The sequence below is a fragment of the Trichechus manatus genome, unplaced genomic scaffold, assembly GCF_000243295.1.
Source record: "Trichechus manatus latirostris isolate Lorelei unplaced genomic scaffold, TriManLat1.0 scaffold00138, whole genome shotgun sequence".
NCBI classification, from domain to species: Eukaryota; Metazoa; Chordata; class Mammalia; order Sirenia; family Trichechidae; genus Trichechus; species Trichechus manatus.
The window spans coordinates 7234446-7257976 of NW_004444074.1; the positions used below are offsets into that span (position 1 = coordinate 7234446).

Sequence of the window (23531 nt, forward strand, 5' to 3'; positions counted from 1 at the left end):
TAACCAAAAGGTTGGTGGTTTGAGTGTACCCAGAGGTACCTCAGAAGAAAGCCCTGGCGATCTACTTCTGAAATAAAAAATCAGCCACTGAAAATCCTATGGAGCACAGTGCTACTCTGAGACACGTGAGGTTGCCATGAGTCAGAATCCAGTCGATGGTAACTGGTTTGCTATTCACAAACATGGTCCTCAAGCTCAAAATGGGGAGCCAAGAGGCCCTATTTGCCTACTGCTCACCCCTTCCCTGCCCTAAGAAAGAGAAGTTAGTGACAAAGCCCAGTCCCAGGGCTGAGGAACTTTTCTGGTCATAGGACTTCAGGACGCTGGGGACTCCCAGCCTAGCTGGATTTTAACAGTGCTCACCTTGCTTTCCAAAGCGTTTCCTTCGCCTCATTTTCGCCCAGCGTCCAGCAAACAGGGCACTGACCCTCTCAGCCCAGGCTGCATGACTCTCAGCATCGGTAACCCCGCAGCGGGGCCGCATCATCTGTCGTAGGGTGGCACGGTCCAGCACGCCACTGACAGGCAGCTGGGACACCCACTGGAACTCCCTGTCAGGAGGAATTGAGATAAAAGACCTGGGAGGGAGGGTGAGGGGTAGTAGTAAGGGCAGGGAGCCTCCCTGGAGCCAGCAAGAGGCTGGGGACAGAGAGGGAAGGAACGATGGATGATGGCCCCTGGGTACAAGTGATAGGCTGCCTTCCTGGGGCTTGCCCAACCAGCCTTCCAGGGAAAGGACAAGACCACCCAAGCTTTGCACCCCAAAACCTTCAAGTCCTCCACATCCCTTTGTCCTACCTGATGGCATTGCTGAGCCGAGTGGAGGTAGGAGCTTTGGGGACCTGTTCACTGAGGTAGCCATACTTCTCCAGGAATGCCTAGGGGAGAGAGGACCGTCAGCATTTCCCACCATGCAGCATCCTTCCCCCTCCTTTGGCCTCCAAGGATCAAGGGCCTATACATCCTGCCCTGTCTCACCTCTTGCCCCAAGAAGGTTACAGCAAAAAGAGTCCTGGGATCCAAGTCAGAAGGACTGACCCAATTCCAGGCTACCACTAACTAACTGGATGACCTTGGACAAGTCAACCTTTCTGAACCTTAGCTTCCTTATCTCTAAAACTGGGCCAGCAATACCTACCCTGCTATCTCATGGCATTGTTAGGAATTTAGCAGGGCATGCTGGACGGAAGAGTTACCAGCTCTGGAGTTAGGATAGCCTGAGTTTGAATCCTAGCTAGCAAATTATTTCTCTAAACCACAAGTTTCTCACCTGTAAAATGGGCTTAATAATGTTGTTAGTTGACATTGAGTAGATCTCAACTCGTGGGGACCCCATGTATGCAGAGTAGACCTGCTCCATAGGGTTTTCAGGGCTGTGACCCTTCAGCAGCAGATTGCCAGTCTTGTCTTCTAAGGTGCCTCTGCATGGGTTCGAACCACCAACTTTTTGGTCAGTAGTCAAGCACTTAATTGTTTGCGCCACCCAGGGAACCTGGGCTTAGTAATAGTACCTACCTTATAGGTTAGAGTTCCTGGGTAGTGCAAATGGTTAACGTGCTTGGCTGCTAACCAAAAGATTAGAGGTTCAAATCCACCCAGAGGTACCTCAGACGAACGGCTTGGCAATCTACTTGCAAAAAATCAGCCACTGAAACCGTGTGGAGCACAGTTCTTCTGACACGTATGGGGTTGCCACGAGTCGGAATCAACTCAATGGCAACTGATTTGGAACTTACAGATTTATTTTGAGGGTTAAACACAAGAGTGCATATAAAACATTTAACGTGGTGCCTGTCACAAAGTAGGGATTCAATATAAAGTAGCTATTATAGTATGTGTTATGTAAATATACACTATTCATATGCATCAGATTTACTACTGAAACATCTAGCTTTTCTAGGAAACCTTCCTGTTTTGATCAGGAATTGAGCAGACCAAGTGTCAGCTCCGCCATGCCTGGATGGGGAATTAATTCTCTCTCTAATTCTGGCTTCTTCCTAAAAACAATTCTCCTCCCCTAAAAAGCAAATATATTTCGGGACCAATGAACAATAAATGTGCTTACCCTTGACCTTATAGCTGATATAAAAACTTGACACTCTAGAGAAGTATTTTTGAATTAGAAAACTGGCAACTTATTTACTTTCATTCATTCAGTCATTCATGCAATGTACCCTGCTAAGTGCTGTAGTATACAAGACACCCCTGAAGGGGCTTACATGCTAGTGAAGAGAGGTAGACAATAAAATCAGATAACAAGTAAACAAAGAAGATAGTTTTGGTGCTTGGAAGGAAAGAAATCAGGTGATGTGATCTAGAATAAGTTAGAGAGAAACTTCAGATAAGGCAGTCAGGGAAGAAGCCTGAGGAGCTGATATTTTATCTGAGTCCTAAAGAATGAGAAATAGCTAGCTGTTCAACGAGATGGGAAAGAAGATTCCAACTCATAGTGACCCTGTAGGACAGAGTAGAACTGCCCCATAGGGTTTCCAAGGCTGTAATCTTTATAGAAGCAGACTGCCACATCTTTCTCCCACGGAGGGTTCAAACTGCTGACCTTTCCACCACCCCCGCTCCTGTTCCAAGCAGAGGGAACAGCAAATGCAAAAGCCCTGAGCTAGGAATAGCATTGGCATATTTAAGGAATAGAAAGAAGGCTGGAACAAGTTTCCTGAATACAGTCAAACACTTGAGGGACAGAGTAGCAGGGGCGGGGGGCTGGAGACCATGCTTTCAGGGGACATCTAGGTCAATTGGCATAACAGTTTATTAAGAAAATGTTCTGCATCCTACTTTGGTGAGTGGCAGCTGGGGTCTTAAAAGCTAGCAAGCAGCCATCTAAGATGCATCAATTGGTCCCAACCACATGAAGTAAAGGAGAATGAAGAACACCAAAGACATAAGGGAAGTATTAGCCCAAGAGACAGGAAGGGCCACATAGACCAGAGACTTCATTAGCCTGAGACCAGAAGAACTAGACGGTGCCCGGCTACCACCAATGACCTCCCTGACAGGGAACACAACAGAGAGTCCCTGATGGAGCAGGGGAAGGGTGGGATGCAGAACTCAAATTCTAGTAAAAAGACCAGACTTAATGGTCTGACTGAGACTGGAGGAACCCCAGAAAGCATGGCCCCCGGACTCTCTGTCAACCCAGAACTAAAACAATTCCTGAGGCCAACTCTTCAGACAAAGATTGGACAGGACTGTGGGACATAAAATGATACTCGTGAGGAGTGTGCTTCTTAGCTCAAGTAGATACATGAGACTAAACGGGCAGCTTCTGTCCAGAGGTGAGATAAGAAGGCAGAGAGGGTCAGGAGCTGGTTGAATGGACACGGGAAATCAGGGGTGGAAAGGAGGAGTGTGCTATCACACTATGGGGAGAGAAATTAGGGTCACATAACAACGTATGTATAAATTTTTGTATGAGGGACTAACTGGAATTGTAAACTTTCACTTAAACTATAACAATAAAAAACATTAAAAAAAAAAAAAAAAAAAAAAGCTACCCAGGGCCCTGGATCCATCATCATTTCAATGCAAAGGAAAGAACCCACCACCCAGAGTTCCATGAAGCATGTTTTCCTGTGGCCAGGACCCAGGGTGTGGTACTAAGTCCAGAAAAAAAAAAAAAGAAAGAAACAATGAAGGCTGGAACATAGTAAGTGCAAAGAAGCAGGGCATGAGATGAAGTCAAAGAGAGACGCAGAGCTTAGTCAACTAAACTAATAAATCTGGGTTTTCTTTTAGGCTTGCAGATGGATTAGTTGCAGGAAATAAAGCAAAGGAGGCTCCTAAGTTTTTGGCTTGGAACTAGTTGCTGTTGAGTCATCTCCTACTCATGGTGACCCCATGTGTATCAGACTAGAGCTGTGCTCCATGGGGTTTAAGGGGCTAATTTTTCAGAAGTAGATCACCAGGCCTTTCTTCCAAGGCACCTCTAGGTGGACTGAAACCTCCAACCTTTCGGTTAGCAACTGGGCTCATTAATCGGTTGCACCAGAGGGTGATGCCCTTTACTGTATGAGGATGCCTGAGGAGAAGCAGATGGGCCTGGGGTGGGAGTAATATTAGTGCAGTGAGGTCAAAGTGGCAATGGCTGTATAACTCTGGAGCTCAAAGGAGAGGCTGGATTCTTCCAGCGGTACATGATGTGAAGCCAAGGACCTGGACGAGGTCCCCTGGGAAATCAGTGAAACTAGAGAACAGCCAACAGCCCAACTACTTTTTGCTCACTGCCTACCCTCAGATACCTGGAAGCTGTTCTCCCAGCAACTAAGTTGTTGGAGGCCAGTGGAGAGAAGTGTGTCCTCACCTAGCATCCATCCCGCCCTTCAAGGAGATGATGCACTTGGGTCCCAGCTTGCCTCTCTTGATGATAAAGTCCCATAAATATCACCTTGGCTGTGTAATTCTTACACAGAGATACATGTTTTTGTTGTTAGTTATAACCAAGTTGGCTTCAGCTCATGGCAAGCCCATATACAATGGAATGAAATGTTGCCCGGTCCTGCACCATCTTCACGATTATTGCTACGTTCAAGTCCACTGTTGTGGCCACTGTGTATTTGGAGTGCCTTCTGACCTAGGGGGCTCATCTTCTAGCACTACAATGGACAATATTCTGTTGTGATCCATAGGGCTTTCACTGGCTGATTTTTGGAAGCAGATCACCAGGCCTTTCTTCCTAGTCTGTCTTAGTCTGGAAGCTCTGCTGAAACCTGTCCATCATGGGTGACCCTGCTGCTATTTGAAATACTGGTGGCATAGCTTCCAGCATCACAGCAACACACAAGCCACCACAGTGTGACAAATTCTCAGACGAGTGGTGAATAGATACACATAGCCTCCTAATTTTTACCCCTGCTTATTACCTCTGAAATAATTTTGTCTTCCTTGTTCTCTTATCCCTGCTTTTCTTCGCTGTATTTTTTAATTCAAATCAATTCCAATCATAGCTGCTGCCTAAAGGAAAATGCAGAAATTGGAAAATAAAGCTAGACACAAAGAGCTAGGATCGTCAAGCCCATAAGCCTTTGCAAGTATTCAGATTCCTCTTTCTCGATTTCATTTACATTGTTTTCAGTCACCTCCACATCCTCTTCTCAATAAGCTATTTTCCATTCTAGACGACAGAACGTTTTCCAAGTCCATTTCAGTGGAGTTTTTTCTGCATTAATTTATTAGTATTTCAGCACTGTTGTTTTCTTCTTTACTTGGCAAATGTATACGATTTTTGGATGCATAATGGATTAAAGGGTTTCTAGTGGCTTAATCGGAGTCCCTGGGTATTGCAAATGGTTAAACAGTCAACCAATAGCCAAAAAGTTGGTGGTTTGAACCCACACAGAAGTACCTTGGAAGAAAGGTTTGGTGATCTGCTTCCGAAAGGTCACAGCCTCGAAAACCCTATGGAGCACAGTTTTGCTCTGCAGTACATGGGGTTGCTGTGAGTCAGAATTGACTCGATGGCAACTGATTTGGCTTTTTTACTGGCTTACTCTGGGAAACTGTACTTCTCAAAATAGTGTGGCATCACAGAATGGCCACAGGATTTGGAGTCTAGATTCTGTTCCCAACCCTGACTCTGCTGGGTGGCTGGGGACAAATTATTGAATCTCAGTCTCTGTTTCTTCACGTACAACGTGGGAATAAGAATAACCCCAAAGGATTCTTGGAAGGATTAAATAAGGGAATGCACATGTAGCAAGGTCCCTAGGTGGCACAAATGGTTTGCACTCAACCTCTAACCAAAAGGTTGGTGGTTTGAACCCACCAAGTGGCACCGTGGAAGAAAGGCCTGGGGATCTGCTTCTGTAAACATTACAGCCAAGAAAACTCTATGGAGCAGTTCTACTCTGTAACACATGAGTTGCCATGAATCAGAATCAGCTCAGAGGGAATGGGTTTGGTTTAGTGTTGAACATGTTGCATTTTTACAGTGACTGGTACATAGTAAGTGATCAACAAACAGTGGATCTAGTTGGTTTATCTTAGAGAGAAAATAACAACAGACTTTCGGAATATGACCCATCTGTAAAATGGGAACTGCTTTAACAAGGCAGTTACACCTCTGTTCTCAATTCAGGTACTTCCATCTCAGACTTGCCTGGCCCCAGCCGGGTGCCATGTTCTTTTCCTTGCCTCTTCCCTTCCCCCTGGTAAAGGCAGACAGAGCGGCTTTCTGCAAGAAGCCAGGGAATAAATGTTTCCTTAGAAGCCGTTTTGCTCCGTGAGTGACTTCAGAGAGACTAGGTCACAGGCCAAGGTGGCTGGCACTCCCTGGGCTCCTCCCTCCAGACCTTCCCAGCCCTTATCAGGGAGTTGGCTGCAGTTCTGGAACGCTGAAGCCCTGGAAAGAGGGGGAGGAGGGAAGGGAAATTGACTAGCGGTGTCTCTTGTTTCCTGGCTGGGCTGCAGTGCCTGGCAGGCAAGGTAGAGTGCAGGGCAGGACTAAGGTGGAAGCCTTTTTCAGGGACCTCTCAGAGGGGCACCCTTGGGCCTTTCTTCCTAACTTTTCTCTGGGACCCTGTGGGTTGCAAGGCAGAGCTGAATTCCCAGTAAGCCCGCTGAGCACATGCCCAGGACACCAGCCAAGCCGAGGCATCAAAAGAATGAGAAAAAGAAATCTTAAGAATTTGACATTTGATATTTCCATAAAAGCACTGAAGTAGTTATAATGGGAAGAATCAACACGGATGGACTCCCTTATACTTATTTTATGTTCAATACGCATATATTTTAAAAATCTTCATTACATACCTGTCAAACCAAACCAAACCTGTTGCCGTTGAGTCAATTTCGACTCATAGCAACCCTATATGACAGAGCAGAACTGTCCCATAGGATTTCCAAGGCTGTAATCTTTAAGGAAGCAGACTGCCACATCTTTCTCCCACAGAGCGGCTGGTGGGTTTGAACCATCAACCTTGTGGTTATCAGCACAGTGATTAACTAGTGCACCACAAGGCCTCCTTAATACTGTCAGTGCTGAGTGCTCTAAAAGTTCTGTTGAATGGAGGCAGATCCACACTCCTGGGTGGGGAGAAGGCGGAGTTGAGGTACCTGCTCTAGGAGCTGTCCCTAACCCGCTTCTGTGAGCCTATTTGCCATGCCGGTTTCCTCCTGAAGGTGAGACAAACACTTGTCTGCATGGAGAAAGAGCAGGTGTGAGATACGGAGGGCGCAGCAAGGCGATCTCAGGAGAAGACCACAAGGACTGGAAGGTGGGGCCCGAGTTCACATCCTAGCTCAACCACAAATCTCCCTGGACGAGTTATGCTCCCATCTAGGTCTGTTTTCCTGCTGTTAAAATGGCATGGCAGCAGTGTTTGATCTTCTCTAACATCACAAGGGGGAAGGAGAATCAAGATCAACAGCCCAAGGCTGATTCCTATGAGGAGGAGGTCAGATATGCCTCCACCCTCCAACCTTTTTACCCATTCTGACACCAACTGTCCCTCCCACAGCACTCTACCTCTTTGCTGGGTTTGATAATTCGTTGTAATGGCTACACGGAACTCACAGGCAACACTCACGATTATGGGGTTTATTGGGGAAGTAACAGGTTACAATTCAGGTTCAGGAATGCTCAGGATACAGTTCTCAGTCAGGACAGTCTCTTCTCAGCCGTGCCTGCAGGCAGGTCTCTCTCTGGCCCTCAGCCGCTCAGCCTGGCCTCTGCCCTGCTCGGGCAACTGTTACAAAACTCTTAGCTCTGCCGATCAGTGCCTGACAGCACCCCACTCCACCAGTAAGCCTTATGCCCCAAGACGCTCAGCTTTCTCACCCTGTGGGCCGGGAAACCTCACTGCAACTGTCTCATGAAGGTCTCCTGATTCCTGCCATCTAGCGCTGCTGTCTTCTGTGTTATAGCCTCTCTGTCTCCTGGATCTAGGAGGTTCTTAGCACAGGGATCCCGGGTCCAAAGGACATGCTCCACTCCTGCCTCTGCTTTCTTGGTTGGTGGTGTTGAGATCCTCCCTTCCTGCCTCTGGGATGACCAGCGGGATGGCAAAACTGACCAATCTCCTTGTTAGGGTTCCACACACCTTATTTGCATGGTCCCACCCCTACAAGGGTGCCATGAACCTTATTTACATTATTAGCAAGCTATCCAATCCTCTTGGTGGGCCACAAACACCTCATTTGCATAGTCCCACCCAGTCATTTAATGGGAGTTACAAAACCATGGCAAGAAAGGCCATGTAAAACTGATCCATTGCACTGCACCTGCACGATGTGGGCTTGGTCCTGTGTTCTTTTAGGGACTCTGTGAGCTCCACTTGGCATCATCCCTATCTCACTTCATGGAGACAGTGCCCAGGCTGCTCCTCCCTGCCCTGAAGTTCCAACACCAGGTTTTCTCTCTTCCCAGTTCTCCACCTATCCTCTCTCCTGGAGAACCTTGAGCTGAATGGAGAGGAAGCCTGAGGGCTGTGCCCCTGTGGTGATTCACCTGGTTCTGGCCTAAAAGCTTGTGCCAACATGCCTCACCCACTCGGTCAGGGCTGGGGCCACTTTCCTGGGGAGTCACCTCTGAAAAGCACTGGGAGTGGCTATGGTGTCTGGGTAAAATGAAAACCGTTCGTCCTGGGACCCAGAAAGCTGGGTGGAATCAGAACTTTGGGGGTTCTAGTCCTACGTCTGTCCTGACTTGTCATGAAAGGATATGCAGAGTCCAGCCCGTTTTGAGCCTGGGGGAAGGGGAAATTTTGGCCATTTCTGAGCAGGCAAGCATAGCAATGAGGTGTAGCCAAACAAATCCCTGGCCTGAGTCAAGAGCTCTGAGTCACTGGGCTGTAAGGAGAAGAGCACTGGACTGGGAGTCCTGAGTTTTATACCTGGTGCTGCTGCTAACTGTAGGTCCTGCGCCTCTCTGGGCCTCAGTCTCTTCTCTTAAATGAAAGTTTCAATTAGAGTCCTAAGATACATTCCGGCTCTGTCTATTATTGTAGCCTTGCTGCTGCTAGTGACTAAGTATATGAACGACGGCAAAGTTACTCAACCTGTATGTGTCCTAGTGTATAAAATGGGGGTAAGACGACTGCTTTCCTTTTCTCACAGGAACTCATAAAAATCCAATAAGAAAATTCTTTGGGAAAGCTCTGATTGCTGTCCCATTAAAAATGTTATTTTTTATCAGGGCAAAGTCATAGAAGCTTCACAGATATATCCGAACGCCCTGAGAGGCCGAGCTACTGAGCTGAGGGCTGGGGACCATGGTCTCAGAGGACACCTAGCTCAACTGGCATAACATAGTCTATAAAGAAAATGTTCTACACCCGACTGTGGTGAGTAGCGACTGGGGTCTTAAAAGACTGCGAACGGCCACCTAAGATACATCTACTGGTACCATGCTGGCTGGAGCAAAGGAGAATGAAGAAAATCAAAAACACAGGGAAAGACTAGTCCAAAGGACTAATGGATCACAACTACCACAGTCTCCACCAGACGGAGTCCAGCTCGGCTAGATGGTGCCCGGTTACCACCATCTACTGCTCTGGCAGGGATCACCATAGACGGTCCGGGACAGAAGGGGAGAAAAATGTAGAACAAAGTTCAAATTCACCAAAAAAAAAAAAAAGACAAGTCCTGCTGGTCTGACAGAGACTGGAGAAACCCTGAGAGTATGGCCCCTGGACACCCTTTTATCTCAGTGCTGAAGTCACTCCTGAGGCTCACCCTTCTACCAAAGATTAGACAGGTCTATAGGCCAACAATAACACATGTGAGGGACATGCTTCATAGTTTATAATCATGTATACGAGACTAATGGACACACCAGCCCAAAAGCAAAGATGAGAAGGCAGGAAGGGAGAGGAAAACTGGACGAATGGAAATAGGGAACCTGGGGTGCAGAAGGGGAGAGTGTTGACACATCACAGGGTTGGCAACCAATGTCACAAAACAATTTGTGTATTAACTGTTTAATGAGAAACTAATTTGCTCTATAAACTAAACTTGCTCTGTAAACTAAATCACAATTAAAAAAAAAAGAAAATAATAAAAGACAGTATTTAATATTTAAAAAATTTTATTTTTCCCCCTATAGCCACAGAGCTTTATTGCTGAAGGGACCTTTGGTAGGTGAGTCTAGGAGGGGCCATCTCCCATGGTGTGTCCACAGAGTGGCTGTGACATCTGCCACAGTCTTGGGGTAGGGGAGGGGAGGGCAGCCAAGAGTTTCAGCAGCAAATGCAAGAATTGAAAAATAGCAAAATGGTAAGCTCACGCAGAAACCATGTTGCTTTACCTACGACTTATTCCATATTATATAATGTTTCATTACAATTTTATTCTTTCCATAGTGACTCCCCTGGGACTGTGCTTATCATTCAACTATATCTTCAGCATGATTAGCCAAGTCAAGATGTAAGGAATGATAGTTGGCGTTCTGCCTTGGCATGTTCTATAAAGAAAAATGTTTTTCTGGTTATTGGGAGCACAGTGAGCCCTTGATTTGTAGAGATTTTAAAAGCACTACACCTTCTTTGAGCTTCCCAATCACCTTGACAGAACGTAGGCAGAACAGGTTGTTGTTATCTCCATCTTAAAGATGAGGATGTTAAGACTCAGGGATGTGCAACCAAAAAAACCAAACCCACGGCTGTCAATTCCAACTCATGGTGACCCCAGGTGCTACAGAGAAGAACTGAGCTCCGTAGGGTTTTCTTGGCTGTAATCTTTACAGAAGCAGATCAAAGGCCTTCCTTCCATGGTGCCGCTGGGTAAGTTCAAGCAATCAACCTTCTGGTTTGTAGTGGAGCGAAAACGGTTTGCACCACCCAGGGACCTTCAGGGAGGTGAAGTGTCTTGCCAAAGGTTCCCAATGAGTGGCAGAGCCAACACTTGAACCAGAATCTTCTGACACCTATCCCAGGATGGTTTACTTCACATTCAAACAAGTGGCTCAGAGGCTTTGAAACTGAAGGAGCAGGGGCCAACCTGCTCTCTTCACCACGAAGATGGTCCTCGACCTAGAAAAAGATAAAGCTGGGATGTTTCTAGCTGATTCCTCCTGTCTCCTCTACAAGACAGGCCAAGGGCAGAGCAGAGAGGAGGGAAGAAGTTGCTCATGCAGTGAACTCCAGCCTTCAAACAGGGACTAGGACCACATCTCCCATCACACCCCAAACAGGTCGCCTAAAAAGCCACAGGCATTCAACAGGACTGAAGTATGTCCCTTCAAAATGACCAACACCTGCATCCAGGATGCTTTGCTTTCACTGTCTGGTTCCTAGGGGCTCATGAAGCCTCAGGGCAGCGGGACCAGCTCAGCCCTTTTCCCTTATTTTGGGCAAAGGCTTCCCCTTCCCTTCTGTCTGACTTTCTCTCCTCTTCCCCTTCTTTGTTCCTAGTCTCATATTCACAAAGTCCTAGTTCAATTCACAAAACGTTCTGACTGGTGTAACCTAGATACCTCTTGCTGTAATCCCTGCTCCTTCTTTCATTTTTGGTCTTTAAGGAAGATGGAAAATATCAGCTGACCAGTCCCATCCAGATCCCCTCTTGTACCTCTTTTTCTAATGCCAAATAATGATACTATATAAACCTGTATGGTCCTCAATAGGCTTGTGGGGCCAACTTCAGGGCACAAAATAATGTCTTAACCAAGGCTAGGATTAGGGAGAAAATGTCCAGCAGTCTCTCCCTTCTTTGTTCCTGCTTCTACCACCCAGCTCTTGCTAACTTTCTTGGTTCTCCAACTGGCTTAACAACTGCTTTTCCACCAACTTGTGGTCCTCTAAGATTCCCCAGAGTCTCTTCTGCACTTCTATTCACCCTGGAGCCATGAGTCACTGAGCTGAGCTCTTGGGAACAGCTTCCACACCCAGGTTTCTGACTCACAAAAATTCAAACGAATGACTCTAGGGTATGAGAAACAGACACTGCATCTGGGGGTGGACACTCCACAGAAGCTCCAATGTCTCCCTGGAGAAACAGGCTGCCCAGCTCCTTGCTGTACTGTCACCTTGGGAGTAGTTGTGCAGATTATGGATAGACTACTGAGTGGGAAGCAGGCCCTGGAAAACTGCCTGGTTGTTCTAAGGAAAGTCCAAGTAAACCATGGTAGATAGATCTCTTGGGACAGTCTGTGTCACCAGAGAACAACACAGAGTCTGGCTGGGAATGGGAGGGGGCCAGGGGATGATTTCATTCATTAACTCTCAATCTTGCAACTCAGCAGTGGAGGCTTCTCCCACTTGTGTGTTATGAGCTGCTCTAGTTTTCCTAAGTGAGCGACAATGAACTTGTTCATAATGCAGTCTTGTAAGCAGCAAGTCTCCTCCCAGACAAAGCCCACTCTGGAAGGCCATCAGCTTTATTACTTGGTGTGCACACAGGGGACACATACAGCCATGCACTCAGGGCACAGGAATACATGCACGGAGATGGGAACACAGATACACTCAGATAGATAGACATACACATGGCAGATGAAATGTATATGCATGCATGCATTTAAAGCTATAAATTTCATTCTGAGCACTGCTTTAACTGCGAACCATAAAAGTTGACATGTTTTGTCTTCATTATTTTTCAATTTCAATCATTTTCTAGTTTCCTTTGTGATTTCTTCATTGACTCATGGGTAATTTAGAAGTGTATTTCCAATTTTGGGGAGTCTGATATCTTACTGTTGTTAATTTCTAATTTAATTCAGTGTCATCAGAGAACATAATCTGTAAGATTTCAAATTTTGAAGTGTATTGAGACTTATTTTATGGCACAGCATCTTATCTATCTTGGAAAATGATTCACGTACACTTGAAAAGAATGTGTATTCTAGAGTTCTTGGGTGTAGTTTTCTATAAACATCAATTAAGTCAAGATGGTTGACAGTGTTGTTCAAGTCTTCTGTATCTTTACTGATTTTTTTTCTACTTGTCCTATTCATTACTGAGAAAAGGGTGTTAAAATCTCCAATTACCCAGTCACAAAGGACCACATATTATATGATTCCATTTATATAAAATGTACAAAATAAGCGAGTATACAGAAACAGAAAGTAGATTAGTGGTTGTTTAGGTTGCTTAGGTAAGTGGATATGGGGGGCTTAGGGGTGATAACTAAAGGATATACTTTCATTATTATTATTATTATGCTTTAGATGAAAGTTTACAGAGCAAATCAGCTTCCCATTCAATAGTTTATACACAAATTGTTCCATGACATTGGTTGCAATCCCTGCAATGTGTCAGAACTCTCCCCATTACCACCATGAGTTCCCCATTTCCATTCCTCCTGTTTCCCTGCCTCTTCCTGCCTTCTCATCTTTGCTTTTGGGCCAATGTTGCCCTTTTGGTCTCATACAGATGATTGTTCTAAGGGGCACTTTCCTCATATGTGTTTTTGTCTATTTTATAGGCTTGTCTATTATTCGGCTGAAAGATGATCTCCAGGAGTGGCTTCAGCTCCAAGTTAGAAGGGTGTCTAAGGGCCACAGTCTCGTGGGTTCCTACAATCTCTCTCAGATCAGTAAGTCTGGTCTTTTTCTGAATTTGAATTTTGTTCTACATTTTTTCCCCACTCTAACCATGACCTTCTGTGGGATCCCAGTCAGAGCAGTCATAGTGGTAGCCGGGCACCATCTAGTTTTTAGGGTTTCTTTTTGAGGTGATGAAAAACTTCTATAATTGATTGTGGTTATGGTTGTACAACTCTGTGTATATATTAAAAACCTTTGAATTGTATGCTTTAAATGAGTGGATTATACTGTTCATCTTAATAAAGCTATATAAAAAAAAATCTCCAACTGAGATTGAGGAGTTCTATTTCTTCCTTTAGTTCTGTCACTTTTTGTTTCATGTGTTTTGAATCTCTGCAAACGGAGCACACATCCTGAGGCTTATCATGTCTTTCTGCTGAATTTCCTTTTTGACCACTATGAAATACCCCTCTATATCTAGGGTAATAATCTTTTTCTTTTTGTCTATTTTGTTTGATATTAATATAGCTATGCTAGCTTTCTTATAATTAGTTTTTGTGTGATATATCTTTTTCCTCTCTTCTACCTTCAACCCTTTGTGCCTTTATATTTAAAGGTGTCTTTTGTACACAGCACAGATTTGCTTTTTCATCTAGTCTGACAATCTCCACTTTTTAATTGGAGTATTTATTCCATTTACATTTAATATGATAATATGTTTAGGTTTAAGTGTAACATCTTATTATTCACTTTCCATTTGTCCTCCTGTGTTTTTGTTCCTCTTCTGCTCCTTTACTTTTGGATTAATGAAATTCTTTTGGGTTAATCAAATACTTTTACATGCAAAGCCCAACTTACAATGTTATTATTTTACTTTAAGCATTCAGTTGTCTTTTAAGGAAATTATGACAAATGGAGAAAAAAGTATTTTATGTTTACTCACTTCTAAGTTTTGTAAAAGTAGGTCTTATTCTAGAAGTTGAGCAGTTCTGGAAGATGCTGGAGTTTTGAACCAACCAGAGTGGGGGGAAAAAAAAAACAACTAAACTTGTTAACATCCCAGGCATCCATCTGAAACACCAGAAATGTCATGCTTTAGGAGTAAGGACCATGCTCTAGAGTAAGACCTACTTTTTTTCTGCTCTCAATTCTTTTAACAGCTGCTCTCTGGCAAGCCTCAGGTAGTCCTACTTACCTATGCCAGGATAGTCCTCAGCCAAGGACTTCAGAGAACCACAACACAGGCTCATGGAAACCTCCTGTGGAGCTCCTTCTATGATGTACTGCTCCACAGATTACAGCTGCTTCACTAGCTCTGACTTCTGACACCTCAGTTCAGCAGGGCTGCTGTGCTTTGCTTGGAGTCTTAGCTCCCTACACTGCTTTCAAGGAAATGTCCCTGAGCATAGTGCTGTGGTGATTGTGGGGCTTCCTTTGTAAGTTTCTCTTCTGTGGCAGATTGTATTTCCTGAAATGACCACAACAATATCTTTTATTCCACATGGTGTTCTTACAATGTTACTTCAATACTCCTCCCACCAAAAGGTGGGGTTTATGTTCCCTCCCCTTGAGCCTGGGTGGGGGCTTATGAGTGCCTCAATCTATGGAGTACAGTGGAAGTGATGCTATCTGACTTCTGAATCTAAGTTACAAAAAAAAAAAAAAAAAAACTTTTGCCTGGTGGAACACTCATCCTTGGAACTCAGCCACCATGCTGTGAGGAAGCCCAAACTAGTCCATGTGGAGTGGCCAGGTGGAAAGTCCCACATAGGAAAGAACTGAGGCCCCTAGCTGACAGCCAGCATCAACTGCCAGATATGTGATAAACAGACTTTTGATGATTCCAGCCCCAGACACTGTACAGCAGAGACAAACTGCCCTAATGTGCCCTACTCAAAATTCTGACCCCTAGAATCTGTGAATATAATAAATGGTTGTTTTACTTCACTGAGCTATTTTGGGGGGCTTTAGGTGAAAGTTTACAGCTGAAGTTAGTATCTCATACAAAAATTTATACACATATTGTTATGTGACCCTAGCTGCTATCCCTATAATGTGACAGCACACTCCTCCTTTCCACCCCGGATTTCCTGTGTCCATTCAACCAGCTCCTATCCAAAACCACACTTTTCGCAGTATTATTTCATGTTTTATAGTCTAGTCTAATATTTAAAGAGTTGGCTTCGGGAATGGTTTTAGTTCTGGGTTAAGAGACAGTCTGGGGGCCATGATTTCTGGGGTTCCTCTAGTCTCAATCAGACCATTAAGCCTGATTTTTTTACATGAATTTGAGTTCTGCACCCCACTTTTCTCCTGCTCTGTCAGGGACTCTCTGTTGTGTTCCCTGTCAGGGCAGTCATTCGTGGTAGCCAGGCACCATCTAGTTCTTCTGGTCTCAGGCTGATGGACTCTCTGTTCACTAAGTTTTTGCGTACTTTGTAATGTAGCCACAGGAACTGCTACACCGTCTCTTAAGAACTGCAGTCCTGTGCTGCCTGTTGTCCAATTCTGAAAACAACTGCCTTACATATTTTGTCCTGTTATTGTTGTTTACAGTGGGAAAGCTAGCCACCAAGCCAGAGTTTGAATCTGAAGTTGTGTTCTCTAAAATAATAATAAATAATAACAACACTGATCGCAGCTGTCTTTTATAGACTGTTTTCTACGTACTAGGCGTGGTGCTGAGCATTTTACATACATTATCTCCATTAAACTGCATGGCAATCTTGTGAGATGGGCATTATTACTCCCCATTTTACAGCTAAGAAAACTGAAATTCATAGAGGTTAAATGATTTGCCCGTGGTTTGAATACACATCTGTCTGACACCAAAGCCCATACAATGAACCACATACAGAAACACATACTGAGCGACATATACATAAACACACACCAATCTGCATGTATATACACACACATGTGCATGCACAGGCATACAGAAACATATACACACCCATTACACATTTCCAGAGGTTTTTTTTTATGCTTTTAAAATATTTTTTGTTCTCAGATTTAAAAAAATCCTTCCCCCAATTATGTTAAATAGACTGAAAGAGACTGAATCTGCTAGATATTAAGTTTCCCAAGCACTCCCCAAGATGAAACTCTCTCCATCTGGGGCCACCACAGGCATGGGCGGCAGAGATAACTGTCTCTGTTCCCCTGCCAAGGACTGCCTGGGACCTGGACTTGCGGGGAGGGGAGTGGGACTCTTAACAAGACTTGGCTTGGTAGGCAGACGCCTTCTCCTGGGGCCATGGGAATTCTGAACTGGATGTTGTAAGATTCTAAATCCAGAGAAACAAAGTGATTCCCTGAAAGTCAAAAGCTAAGAACACAGAACAAGAGACCAGTGGTTGGAGGGGAAAAGAGTGGAGGAGCTTGAGAGAGGATCCCCTTGTTGAAGAGGGTCGTTTCCAAATATTCCAGCGTGGTGATGGGAGCTGTCTGATGGAAGAAGGGTGAGAGTTTCAGAGAGGACCCTCCTCATTCTGCAGGCTTTCCAAATTCAGCATGATCCTTCAGATGAGCTAAGGGAGGGAAGTGGGGGGAAAGATACAGAGAGCTCTCAGCTGGCTGTTTTAGGGTAGGAATGAACTTCTTTGGGAGCAGGAGTCTTAGGGTAGAGCCCTGGGCTTGGTAATTTGGAACTTGTTCACATCCTGTGATTGTTAAGGTTGTGTGTCAGCTTGGATGGGTCATGATTCTCAGTGGTTTGTCGGTCGTATAATGATGTAATCACGTCCATGATAAGATCTGATATAATGTGATCACCTCCATGATGGGATTTGCTGTGAGTAGCCAATCAGTTGAAAGGGAGTTTCCTTGGGGGTGTAGCCTGGATCCAATATATATGGACTTTGTGGCAAAGCTCCTTGGCTTTTGCTCTGCTCTGGATCCTACATTCGGCTCATCAGCATCTGACCTCCAGTTCTTGGGACTTGGGCTAGCAGCCTGCCATCTTACCTGCCGATTCATCAGCCCCTGCAGCTACATGAGTCAGGAGAAGCCTCCAGTCTGACGCCTAACACTTGAGCCAGGGACTTGGGACTTGCTAGCTTCTATAACCACATGAGCTGTTTCCTTGAGATAAACCTCTCTCTCTCTCTCTCTCTCTCTCTCTCTCTCTCTATATATATATATATATAACATATATGGATATATATACACTTCACTGGTTTTGCTTCTCTAGAAAACTCAGGCTAAGACACATCCCTTCTCCATAAAATAGTGAAGACTATTTTCAGCAGTCCTATTGCTGAAAAGAGGTAAGAACACAAACTGAGATGCTTCTCTGGGGAAGAAAGAAATGATATTGCTGTATTATTACAATCACCTTAATCTACAAAATAGACCTCCCTCCCTCCAAACAAACAAAAAACACCAAACCAATTGCTGTCTAACTAACTCACAGTGACTCCACGTGTGTCAGAGTAGAACTGTGCCTCACAAGGTTCGCAGTGGCTAATTTTTTGGAAGTAGATCGCCAGGCTTCTCGTCCCAGGAGCTTCTGGGTGGATTCAAACCGTCAGCCTCCCGGTTAGCAGCCTACGCTTAACCGTTTGCACCACCCAGGGACACTGACCCACCTCTACCTCACACAAAGTTCTCCTTGGGCAACCTATAGGAAGCAGTTGGGTCCAAAGGAGAAAATGAAATGGGAAGTCTTTAAGGTTCACCTCCTCCTCCCTGACTCCTTTTCTCAAGATCAGTCCTGCAACACTATTTAAAGCTCTTTAAAGCGACTCTTGAGAGTAATACTACTCTTGCGCAGTTTACAGATGAAGAAACTAGTGCTAAGTAGTTCAAGTGACTTGTCCGAGCTGGCCAGAAACCTGGTCCAAAACCCAGGAGGACTTTTGTGCTGCGTGCCAGGCCACTAAGCAGTACCCTCTCCACCTCACCAATCAAGGAGCTTCCGCAGCGTCTGGTCTGACGCTCGGGGAGGTCTTGGGCATCCGATGAATGAACGCCAAGCCTCCCCAGTTTAGGCGGCGAGGGGCAGTGTCTCTTTGTCAAACTGGGGTAGGAGGTTCCCTCTCAGCTCTAGCTTGTCTGTGCCGTCTTGTCGCTGCTCCTTACCCTAGACAATCAATGTGGATCCCCGAGCCTGTGTGGTCCTAGCCCTGGCCCGGGGGAGAAAGCTGTCCCAGGGCCTTTGTGTGCAAGTGTAAAGGGAAGGAGACGAGGGGAGGGTAACGCAGATTGTGAGCTCAGATAGAACGGCAGGATGGCCTGACTGTAAAGTTCTGGCGAGTCTCACTCAAGCACGCGGACCCCTCTCCGCCCGCGCACACCCGGGTACCTCCGCCTCTCTGCGCAACTCCCTGCCTCCCGGCTCCGTCGGCTCCGTGTCCAGGCCTCCCCACAGCAGCAGCTGCAAGGCGCGCAGCAGGAGGCCGACGCGTGCGGACATCTCTCCGCGGATCTTGGCTCAGGGCGCGGGGGCGCGGGTAGCTGCGCGCAGCGGCCCGCGCTCCGGGAATTCCTCCGGCCGTCAGCCGTGCCGGTGAGCCGGGGAATGCGCCGGCTCCGCGCCGCCCCGGCGCGGAGAGCGCGCGGTCCTGGGAAGATCCCCGGGTTTCGCCGGCGCCCGAGGTCCGCGCACTGAGCTGCTACTCCTGGCCGCTTCTCCGGGAGCCTGCCCGAGGTCGTCCAGCCGAGGCAGCGCCCGCCCGCCTCTCTGCAGGCCGGGGACCGAGGGAGGGAACGACGGAGGGAGGGGAGCAGGGGGCGGGAGCCCGGATCTCCGGCCCCACCTACCCCGCTCGGCTGCTGGAACGCGCCACGGTCCTGGAACTTCTTCGGCAGGCTGTACCGCCTTGCCCTGCGTCTGCCACCGCCCGGAGGACTAGTTCGCTCGGCCGCCTCCAGTTGATCCGGATCTCTTTGGGAAGGGCGTGGCAAGAAGGGCCCTCCCCTTGTGTTTGTGGCTACCAAAGACTTCAATGAAGAGGGTTCGTTGATTGTTTCAGCCAGGCTGGCAGGGAGCGAGACTCTGGGGTGTAAGAGGAGGCCTAGGCTGGCGTCAAAAGAACTGGGTTTGAGTTCCAGATCTGCTTCTTGCTAGCCGTGTGAATTCTGCTTGCCACCTGCTGGCTGTGTGGTCTTGGAAAAATCACTCAGCGTCTCTGAACCCATTTTTCTCATCAGCGAATGGGGATAATAAGAATGCCAATATCATGTGGTTGTAGCGAGGATTTAATAAGATAATAATGCCTGTAAGTAACTGAGCACGGTGCCTGTCTCAGTCTGGTGACTTAATAAATGGTAGGTTGCAGCTGTGTGACCTTTGGCAAAGGATTTAACAACTTTGAGCATCCCTGTCCTCATCAATAAAATGAGAGCAAATGACATTTATTGCCAGAGTTGCATGAAGATGAAAAGAAAATGAGTGTAATGTGCCTAACTTTGTATATCCCACACAGTCGTTGTAGGGGCGAATGAAAGGATTTATGTGGAAGCCTTTGTTAAACTCTTACTTAGCAAAAATAAGCTGTTTCTGTTATCTGCTGTAGTAACTGCGAGCAGGTTGCTGTTTTTCTAGCCTCAGCTCGATAATCTGTAAAATGCAAATGAAACAATGATTATCTATCTCTTGGAGTTGTTGTGAGGATTAGAGAGGTTAATGTGTGTAAAAATAATTTTGAATCTATAAAGGGCTAAGCAAATGTAATGCTGTGTTTTTATTCTAAGGCTCAGGGCCTCAGTAGTGCACAGAATGATCTTGTGCTATTTAGAAAAAGGCACCACCTCTGATGGAGAATTGAAAAAAGGCACCTCTTTGAGAAAATTTGAAGCGTTGGTGGCCGCAGTGGTTAAGATCTACAGCTGCTAAGCAAAAGGTCCGCAGTTCAAATCCACCAGCTGCTCTTTGGAAACCCTAGGGGGCAGTTCTACTCTGTCCTATAGGGTCGCTCTGAGTCCAAATCAACTTCATGGCAACAGCTTGGTTTTGGTTTTTGAGTAAATTTAGAAACTGGCATTCCTGTGGGCGGACTAATTGGAAACAGGCCACGCCCACCCATCCACCAACCAATGAAAAAGGGGCACCCCCTGGGTGAACCAATTAGAAACAGGCACTTTTCTAGGTGGACCAATTAAAAACAGGTGCTTCTCTGGGCAGATCACTAAGAAGAAGGCACCTTTCCAGCTGTGCATACCTGTGTCAGGGGTCCTCTAAGGGTGTAGAATTAAGGATGGATTTCTTTCTCCATCCAGGCGCCCTTACAGGCAGGTGCTCTTGTGCACATCTGTAAGGAGGGTCCCTGCCTGGGAGGGTGCCTCAGAGATGGTGGGCAAGGTCCCCCCCCTCAGAGAACTTCAGTTCAGCCGAGCAGATTAGAAGGAAGGTTCTCAGTGAAGGACAGAACAGACTGAAATGGATGCAGATTCAATCAAAGTCCTGCAGTGGGCATGGGAGAAGGAAATTCTGAAGGGTTGTGGGGTAGGGTTACTAGATTTAGCAAATAAAAATACTGGACACACAGTTAAACTTGAATATCAATTTAACGAGGAGTAATTTTTTAGTATGGAACCCCTGAGTGGTGCAAACAGTTAATGCACTGGGCTACTAATTGAAAGGTTGGCATTTGGACTCCACCCAGAGGCACCTCAGAATAAAGGCCTGGCAATCTATTTCTGAAAAATCAGCCATTGAAAACTTTATGGAGCACAATTCTACTCTGACACACACGGAGTTGCCATGAGTTGGGATCCACTCCACAGCAACTGGTGGTAAATTTTTTGGTATAAGTATGTGCCATGCAATATTTAGGACATGTTTTTACTAAAATATTATGCATTGTTAATTAATCTTAAATTTAAGTTTTACTAGGTGTGTTCTATTTTGTCTGGCAACCCTACAGTGGGGGAGGAGGGGTCAGAAGTTTCCATGGTATATGGTGGCCTTGACAGATAGGTGGGTTTTGACAGGCAAGATACAGCCCTGCTTTAGGGACGGGAGAGCTGAGGAGCACCAGTTGGTAAGGCCAAGTTGGTGGGCCAAGCTGGAGTCAAATCCAGGTTTGCCAATTCTTTCTGCAGGCAGAATTTCTCCAACCCTTCCTCCATCACATCCCAGGGTTCTCCATTCTGGCTGGGACAAGATAGACACAGCCACCCAGAGAGCTGACCCTATCTTTCTCTGCATCACAGGTTAGCCCTGGTCCCTGGGATCTTGCACACTGTCACCACTGCTGTGTTTGAAAGTTGACTCCTCTGCTTTTGTGTCCTTAGTTGGATTATTTTATCCCATTCTCACCTCCTGCCACTCTGTCCCTTCTTGTGGTCACCTGAAAGTGCCATCCAGGGTTAGAAATGCCTGCAAGAATTTATGCAGAACAGAGCTTTCTTCACCCATACCCACCCTGGGCTTCAACCACAGCTTTGTGTAGAATGACTCCATTTCCCAAGGAAGACAGCATTTTTCCATGCTTAGCACCTGAGTAACAAGAGGCCTTGCTTCCCTTCTGCCTCCGAAGCTTACCCACAAGTCCAGAGCACCAAATTCTGTGATCTTCTTCAAGAATCTGGGGGCCTGCTCAGCTCCACAACTGACTTGCAATATGTTTTTATTTTCCAGGACACATCCTGAGCCAAATCACTTTGGATGGGGTGGGGAGGAGGGCAGCTTGCCATGTGCATGTTGGTGGTGGTGGTGGTGGGGTAGCAGGAAGATACAAGGAAGAAAAGAAGATGAGAAAGGCACCGTGGTTTATTGGAAAGAGTCTCAGTCCACAGCAGGGGTATCAGGAGAGTGAGGGGAGGAGAATGGCTTTGGAGCAGGGATTCTCAAAGCATAGCCCAAAGATCACCCACATCCAAAACAACACTGTGGTAACAAGTTTCTGTGGTGATCCCATACCATCATTCCTTCCGCTGGTGGGTGTAGGGATGAGGGTGAGAATGGGGAGCTGGAACAAACAATCAAGATTAATACTGTGAGCTATTAAAACACACCACGTATGTGCTGGAGCGCTGGTGGCACAGTGGTGAAGGGCTTGGCTGCTAACCAGAAGGTTCGCAGTTTGAAATCACCAGCCAACTCTTTGAAACCTTATGGCACAGTTACACTCTGTCCTGTAGGGTTGACATGAGTCAGAATTGACTGATGGCGATGGGTTTTGGTTTTGGTTGTTTGTGCCATGTGCTTTACTTAAATTATTTCATTGAATCTTTGCAACTTCCTTGTGAGAAAGGTACTATTATAAGCATCCTTACTTAAAAATGAGGAAACTGAAGCACAGAGAAATTGTATCATTATCCAAGGTCACCAATCCAGTAATGGCGGAGCCAGGGTTCAAACCTGGATGGTATAAATCCAGATCTTTGGCCCTGAAATACTACACTATCTTGATTCAAATCAAATTTATAAAATGTAGTCCTTGGGCTACTCACGTGGCCTCACTTGGAGGAGCTTGTTAAAAATTCAGATTCCTGAGCCTTACTCCAGACCTGTTGTTGTTGTTAGCTTTTGTCAAATCAGCCCCGGTTCATGGTGACCCCAAGCACAATGGAATTAGACTGTTGTGACCCATAGGGTTTCCATGGGCTGATTTTTCACAAATAGATTGCGAGTCCTTTCCTCCCAGTCTGTTAAGTCTGGAACCAGCGGAAGCACCACTGAAACCTGTTCGGCATGATAGCAAAACATAAGACTCCACTGCCAGATGAGTACTGGCTGCAATATGAGATGTATTGGCCAGAACTGAACCCAGGTCTCCCGCGTGGAAAGTGAGAATTCTACCACTGAACCCCATTCCACACCTACTGACTCACTAAATACTAAATACCAGCGTCCAAGAGGAAGATCACTCTAGTCCGCCTTTCTCCTTCCCTCCCTCCCTAGCTTGGTTGACCCACCTCCGCTGGTACACCTCTCCACACATCTTCAGAGAAAGCTGCTTCACCTCCCTGCCCCTCATTGCACCAGGGCTGGGCCCAGATCCTCAGTACCTCTCCCTGCCCCCCTCCCCCCCAAAAAAAAGAGCAGACAGGAGTTCTATGGAACTCATGCCTGGGCCTGGGCAGGTTGCCTGCCCAGGGGAGTGGCTGGCAGCTGCCTGGGCCACTCCTGCTGCTCTGACAGAAGGCA

At 46.2% G+C, this 23531-nt stretch overlaps 1 protein-coding gene across 1 annotated transcript in view; it reads right to left on the reverse strand.

Annotated features, from left to right (window-relative positions):
* The window catches only part of MMP28 (matrix metallopeptidase 28), a 30646-nt gene extending 11793 nt beyond the window's left edge, over nt 1–18853 (reverse strand). The window contains exons 1-3 of the mRNA XM_004385433.1: nt 18741–18853; nt 799–878; nt 364–551 (exon numbers count right to left, since the gene is read on the reverse strand). Of these exons, the coding sequence (XP_004385490.1) occupies nt 364–551; nt 799–878; nt 18741–18851 (379 nt within the window). The 5' untranslated portion in view covers nt 18852–18853. The remainder of the gene's footprint in view (nt 1–363; nt 552–798; nt 879–18740) is intronic.
* Nucleotides 18854–23531: the final 4678 nt, after the last annotated feature.